At 49.2% G+C, this 7,500-nt stretch overlaps 1 protein-coding gene across 1 annotated transcript in view; it reads right to left on the bottom strand.

Annotated features, from left to right (window-relative positions):
• The window catches only part of arhgap44a (Rho GTPase activating protein 44a), a gene marked incomplete at both ends in the record, with an annotated part of 41,017 nt that overhangs the window by 11,443 nt on the left and 22,074 nt on the right, over positions 1-7,500 (bottom strand). The window contains 9 exons of the mRNA XM_084438049.1: positions 748-861; positions 2,181-2,261; positions 2,432-2,513; positions 4,453-4,564; positions 5,069-5,196; positions 5,436-5,517; positions 5,896-5,964; positions 6,375-6,492; positions 6,803-6,879. Of these exons, the coding sequence (XP_084294175.1) occupies positions 748-861; positions 2,181-2,261; positions 2,432-2,513; positions 4,453-4,564; positions 5,069-5,196; positions 5,436-5,517; positions 5,896-5,964; positions 6,375-6,492; positions 6,803-6,879 (863 nt within the window). The remainder of the gene's footprint in view (positions 1-747; positions 862-2,180; positions 2,262-2,431; positions 2,514-4,452; positions 4,565-5,068; positions 5,197-5,435; positions 5,518-5,895; positions 5,965-6,374; positions 6,493-6,802; positions 6,880-7,500) is intronic.

Raw genomic sequence — 7,500 nt, 5'->3', positions numbered from 1 at the left:
TGAGTCCGATGGATGCCCCTGTATCTGCTGCAGATGTCGTAGCAAATTAGTTAACACACACACACACACACACAGACATACAACAGTCCACTTCCGGCCTTAGGCCTGGGTCCAGTACCCCCTTCCCCTCACCCTACCCCGGGTCCGTATCCTCTTCCTACCCCAACCCTACCCCTGACCCCTGCCTCTACCTGGACCCAGGCACACTCACACACACACTGACATACACCAGTCCTGGGCTCAGATCCCCTTCCCCTCACCCTAACCCGGGTCCGTATCCTTTTCCTACCCCCCACCCTACCCAAACCCCTGCCTCTATCTGGGCCCAGGCACATTTATGCACACACAGACATACACCAATGTTTTGTCATGTCTCTCCTATGATGTTATTAGCCTCTCTTACTCTGAAAATGTAATTTAATGTTATTTATTGCTCTATAAATGTTCTTAGCCGGTAGACAAACATACTCCAGGAGCTTGCTCGATCGCCTCGTTGAGAGGGGTCAGGGAAGAATTTTTACAGCTCACTTATCTGGCCCTCGGGTGATTACTGTTTTTTTGCTTCCCTCTGGAATATGTAGGGGTGGGACGTATGCCCACCTCCCTTGTTCTCTGTAAAGCGCATTGTGTTGCCTCTGGGTATGAAATGCGCTATATAAATAAAGCTTTGATTGATTGAACAGCTGATTTCCATAATGGCGGGGTGGAGGGGCGGGGGGGGCGCGGGGTTTGCTAAATGTTACATACGCTTCCGAGTGGGTCCACAGCAGATTGGGGCCCAGAACAATAGCGATGTTACCGGGGGTCATCTTGTTAGCATCCTGGTAATCGGTCAGCTTTGCTAGGAATTTGATCAAATATCTGAGGAGAGGAGATTAGGAGATTAAAGCGGCATAGCAACACGAAACACAGTAGCCTACGCATGTGCTGTACACAGTATGGCACACACACACACACACACACACACACACCATCCCTGCAGCTCACTGTCGGTTATCAATATTTCAGTGTACACCGCCAAAGGCTCTCTAGCCCAGATAGCTGGTCCACGATGCACACAGAGCTCCAACCCACACACCCAATCCAAGCACCATCCACAGACCCAAGAGAACCTACAGCTCATGCAAGCATCTTTATCCATCTTTAACAACACGATCTCATTAAGTCCACCTAGTGGTCCCACTGTTGGGTTATGAAGGCCTGGTCTTTCTAATGAGAGGGGTGGAGGGGGCTGTCTATGTTCCAGGCTGTGAACAACCTGGACACTACAGTATCTTTGTTTTGGAGCCATCCATGGTCAAAGATATCGACATGCCTCATCTCTGACATAAACATTCTCCTCCCCCTTTGAGTAACTCTGTCCGGGATGCGTCCAATCGGACGCTATCGGGCGCGTGTCACTCTGACATATCGCTGTCTAGGTACAGTAGCTCCGAGGTCGATCCTCGTCCTTCGTGATAAATGACACCTGCGAACTGTTACATCTACCGTCTTGGCATAAACAGTGCGTCACGCGCCATTCAGTGTCATAAGAATAAATTGCTCACTGCGCTCGTTGCCAAGATCCTCTACGTGTCATCTGAAAGAGCGCGCTAACTGGCTAAACTAGATCTGTCAGGGACACCGTCTCCTTACTGCTGTTGTACAGTAGGTGCCTGTAGACATAGACAGGTTATGAAATGATGGGACACGTAAAGGGCCCCCTCAGCCATTTCACTTATCGAAATTTAGAATTTGCCCAATGAGATGGCATCCAATTTGCGGATGATTTGAGAAAACTCACAATAAAAGCAGCTTTATTCAGCGCGGTTTTGACTTGAGGGACCTCAACTCTGTGGGGAGGACCTGCTTTTTGGATTTCTCCCCAAAAGAGTTGAAGGGCCCATATTGCATGGAGTACTCAGCCCCTCTAAAGTACTATAAACACTCACTTAAAAACTACAGGTATCATGATGGTTTTCTTGTGACGTCTTCAAAGTGAATGTTTAGGCTATTGCTTCAGTTTTTCAGCAGGATTTTTGAGGCTCTGTTATTGAATGAATGACTAAGCCTTTTGACTATGTGACAAGAAATGCAAAGGGCCCCTGAGCTCTTGGGCCCCTGGGCCCGTTCAGTAATATGTCTTTGGCTGTAGGGTCAGAGACAGAGAGGAGGGGGGGGGGGCGGAGGGGTGCACTGACCTGAAATTGTTTAAGTTGTCTGTTGGTAGTTTCTCGCACGCTGACAGCAGCGCTTGTAACCTTTTGTCCATGTCCTGAATACTAGAGAAGGCAGAAACAGCGTTCAGTGACTTAACAATGGCTCACGCTATTTGTTCAGTTACCGTAGAAAGGCATGCGACCGCTCTGTGGACTTTTTCCATCTCCAGCTCTTCTCTAGACGTTCGCGCTGAGAGATTCTGCGGTTGATCGGAGAGCCGGAGAACACTCACTTAGACGCCTGGATCCACTCCTCGTAAAGTTCAGAGGTCATCAGCGGCTCCGGGAGCTCACGGAGGTATGACTTCAGAGCCCCTGCAGGACGGAGGGATGGAGGGAGAGAGAGAAAGAGAGAGAGAGAGAGGGAGAAAGAGAGAGAGAGAGAGGGAGGGAGAAAGAGAGAGAGAGAGAGGGAGGGAGAGAGAGAGAGAGAGAGAGAGGGAGAAAGAGAGAGAGAGAGAGAGAGAGGGAGGGAGAGAGAGAGGGAGAAAGAGAGAGAGACAGAGAGAGAGAGAGATAGAGAGAGAGAATCCCATCAGGCCTGAGGTGTGGTTGTCTTGGTCCAAAAAAATACCGACGAGGACGCCCCCCCCCCTCCTTGTCAAGCCCCTCCCAGAACCCCGCAGCCTCTAGGGGCCGCCAGCCCCTGATTAGTCCACACTCGAGCTGCTTCCCCCTGGGGAGTGGACCGCTGCGTTATGAGACCGCCTGCGGGAGGAGGGTATCTAGGCCGGTCTCTCCCCCAAAGCCGCGGCGCTCTGGAGCCGTGCCAGGATGTCGCCGTGACCGACTTCTTCCCGTTATGGACCGGGCTGCACCATTCCAGGCTGTCGTCGCAATTCAATTTGAATGCTCGGCACACTGGATGGACTGCATTGGATAGCTTATAATCATATGGTCCTGTAAATACCCCTTGAAATATGTGCTAATGCCCCTGAAATAGCTGAACGCCTTTCATAGTTTATAGGGAGCTGTGGGTTAATGGTAAATGGACGGCACTTAGAAAGCGCTTTTATCCAACGCGCTTTAAATAGCCTCTCATTCACACATTCACACACCAATGGCGGCAGCTGTCATGCAAGGTGCTAGCCTGCTCATTGGGAGCAATTTGGGATTCAGTGTCTGGACACTTCGACATGTGGACAGGAGGAGCTGGGATTCGAACCGGCAACGCTAGGATCATTGGACGACTCGGTCTACCTCCTGAACCACAGCCGCCCCCTGTTAATGCCATTGAAATAGCCTAATGCCTCTTATCGTTTATAAGGAATGAATACCTTTAATCGTTTATAGGGTTGTGTTAATCGGGCCATTCCAACGTTGAATTAATATCAAATGGACGTTGAATAGTCCTGTAAATTTCTTATTCCTTCAACCTGCAACATTAAGTGGGGGCAGCTGTAGCTCAGTTGGTAGAGCGGGTCGTTCAGTGAACGAAGGGTCAGTGGTTCGAATCCCAGCTCCGACTGTCCACATGTCGAAGTGTCCTTGAGCAAGACACCTAACCCCAAATTGCTCCCAATGAGCATATTAGCACCTTGCATGGCAGCTACCGCCATTGGTGTGTGAGTGTGTGTGTGAATGGGTGAATGAGAGGCCATTGTAAAGCGCTTTGAGTGCCGCTAAGGTGGAAAAGCGCTATATAAGTGCAGTCCATTTACCATTTAAGTAGCCTACCTCATGCTGAAAAACTACATTGACTGTAATAACACAATGTGCCTTCGTATAACACAAAGTGGCACTTTGTTTCATATTGTAAGAGTCGAGAATATTTGAAGGAAGAGAGAGAATGTAGGCTATAAAGAGCATGTAGGCTGTATTCTGATAATCTGTGCACTTTTAGACACATCACTTAAGTTATGAGAACGAATACATATAGTTTCCCTTGGTTCTACAATGCAATTTTGCCGTGCCGTTGCTTTGACCCTAAACCATCTACAGGCCAAAACCCTACCGGGTCACTTGGCTAATGTTATGTGAGTCACAACCATAGCTGGACCACAATGCAGCTCTTTCATGGGTGGCCGTGAATCAATACGTCCCCCCAAAAAAACAGGAGGGCCCTCGCTTGAAGGTTGAACGTCGACACACGCGCCTCCCTGGCTTTTAAACTTTAAGAGAGAGACGTTTCCCCTGCTCTCTCTCTCTCCCGTTCTCTTGGCAGCCGCGCGGAGAAGCGAGAGCCCGCGGAGGTCATCGTCGTCATGGAAACGGGCGTCGGGAGAGGGGGGGGGGCGGGGGGGGCGGGGCTAACCTGCGATGGCGTGGGGGTCGGCGGAGTACTCCGGCACATCCAGAACGCCGCAGTCGAGGGAGGCTTTCAGCTTCTTCAGCTTGGAGGCGGAGGGGGCCACTCTGAACAGGCCCTGCGCACACAGGAAACAGGAAGTGAGACATTTAGCTTCCCGAACCCTGACGTGAGACACTTAGGTACTGTTCAGTATATCCTCCACTCATATCGTTATGTTTCAAACCTTTATTTTGACCGAAGCTTTTCAGGGTTGATAAGTTCACAATAGACACAAACAGACAAATGCATACAAAATCAATTAAAAACAATCAAATCAATTAAAACAATTACAAGAAGAAGTGCAAAGGTCCAGAGCCAGAGACTTAAACCCCATAAATGAAGGGAGGACCTCAAGCTTCAGAGTCAGTTGTAGGCTATGGAAATCTAAATCCTGTTTCCCACTGAGACTTTCGACCTACAGTACAGCGAGTCCTCGTGACTAAGGCGGTGTTGGCAGGCGTTCAGCTACGGCGACTACTGTATTGGCTGGCGTTGAGTGAGCGAGCGGGGTGTGGCCAGCGTTCGGCGCCGGCGGGCGCGCTCTGTGTGGCTCGGGGGGGGGGGGCGGGGGGGGGCCTACCTCCTCCTGCATGCCACACTCCAGCAGCATGGTCACGCACGCCTCGATGGGGAAGGCGATCTCCCGCCCGCTGATGTTCAGGTGGTCCTCCAGGGCTTTACCGTAGGACGGCTTCTCCACCCACGCCTCTGCGGGGCCACACAACCACGGTTAGGATCACACACACACACAGACACACACACACACACACACACGCACACATACACACACACACACACACTCACACACGCGCACACACACATACACACACACACACATACATACACACACACACACGCACACACACACACACACACACACACACACACACACACACACACACACACACACACACACACACACACACAGCAGAAAAACGGTGACTCGCCCTGGTGGGCCTTGATCTGGGGCAGGACGCTCTGAAGGATCTCTAGGGACTTCCGGTGGTACTCCGCCTGGATCTCGATGAGCTGAGACGACACAGAGGGGAGAAAGTTCTGTGAATTTTTTTTTTTTGTTATAAATTTTTTATATCAAAGTTATCAATTCTATGTCCAACATACAATCTTGTTGTCTTCCGACGTGTAAAGTGCAACATGACATGCTATAACCAATAACACTTATAACCAATAACTGACAAAAAGAACAAAATGACCCCCCCCCATCTCGGTGTGTGTCCTCCCTCATCTCCTTAGTAGCTTTCCTACCTCTCAGGCTGTTCCCTTCCACATTAGTACTGTCCCGGCCTCGGCTCCGTGCAAAAGTTCTGTGAAGCTTCACGCAATCATGCGCCGGTTTCATCTATGCTCAGTACTGAAGATTTAGGATAGAAAGAGTGAGGTACTAACCGTCTGAAAGTAGTTTGCATAGTCTATTTCTTTGGCCACAAAATTGTACATGTCCGCCGACAGTTGATCCTGGAGGACAAAATAAGGCAAGTTTATTTGTAAAGCATATTTCAGCAACAAGGCAATTCAAAGTGCTTTACATGAGACATTAAAAGCATCAAGACAAAGTGCAACACATAAAAGGTCATAAAAAAACAAAATGCAAAAAAGGACATTTAAAACAAAATGCAGGAAAAAATTAAATACAGGAATAAAAGTTACAGTGTAGTGTATGGATGAATAATCGTTTGATTTAATAAAAAGCAGAGAAAGAATTTGACCTTGGAGGTCTTGCGTAACATTATATCATCACTCCTCAATGTCCCAGATATGAAATGAAATCATTATGAAATCCTGTTCTCGCTGTGTCTGTTACCTGGTGCTGGCCAGAAACAGAGCAACAAAAAGACTGGATTCAAACCACGGGTTCTACAACTCACCCTACAAATCTCCATCCGATTGGCCGCCTCCTCCATCTCTTCTCTGAGGGCGTCGGCCTTGGCCCCGCCCGGCTGCACGTTGCTAGGGTGACCGGAGGACTTCGAGGACTGGTGGAATCTACAGGCGTGAAGAAGACAGGAAGTGAGAGGGAGGACAACTCACTTCCTTCTTCCTTCCCTCCCCTGGTAATGACAGACCGGTGAGGTCTAGATAACATGCCCAGATAGCAAGCGGATCTGGGCCATATATGGGCCGGAACTAAGCCACAAGGGCCAGATCTGGCCTGTATATGGCCCAGATCCGCTTGCTATCTGGGTGGTAGGAACAGCGCATGTAGAAGCCGGACAATTTACCCCATCTGGTCCGTTTCGATCTATGGAAATGAGCAGGAGACGACGGCGTGAGTTTGAATATAAGCCTCCCTCACCTTGTCCTGGCAGAGTCCATGTCCAAGACAAGCTTAGCTAGGTGTTTCCGCTGTTTCTGGATGTTGGGGATGTCCACCTATGAACACAACATGGGAGACGATGTAAACTCCCTCGTTATGAGGTACATCATTAATATTGGCTGTTATCTGCTTACTAGACCACAGTTTAGTGAGAGAGCGTGTATGACAGGTGAGAAGAGCGCACCAAGAGTTAGTCTGACTGAGACAGTGAGGAGCGTGAATGACAGATGTTTACTGCTCTGTAAATGTTCTTAGCCAATAGACAAACATTTTCCAGTTGCTTGCTCGATCGTCTCGTTGAGAGGGGTCAAGGAAGAATTTTTACAGCTCACTTTTCTGACCCCCGGGTGAAACTGTTTTTTTTTGCTTCCCTCTGGAATATGTAGGTGTGGGTCCTATGCCCCCCCCTCCCATTGCTCTCTGTAAAGCACATTGTGTTGCCTCTGTGTATGAAATGCGCTGTACAAATAAAGTTTGATTTGATTTGACAGAGTAAGGCTCAATTCAAACCATCAGCAATGGCGTTTTCCCTCTAGTGCTTTTACGCTAAACTGGTGTAGAAATAGCAACAATCAGGCGGTCCTTCATGTCTTCCAAGCTATGTTTCAGGGGGGAAGGAGTTCTTGGAAACACACAGCGAGCTTCTGTTTTCTGGCCGCTTTTTCTGCCGCAAATCT

The sequence above is a fragment of the Borostomias antarcticus genome (genome assembly GCF_949987555.1).
Source record: "Borostomias antarcticus genome assembly, chromosome: 5".
Taxonomy (NCBI): domain Eukaryota; kingdom Metazoa; phylum Chordata; class Actinopteri; order Stomiiformes; family Stomiidae; genus Borostomias; species Borostomias antarcticus.
The sequence above is the reverse complement of the archived record's forward strand: the minus strand, read 5'-3'. Positions and strand labels throughout refer to the sequence as shown.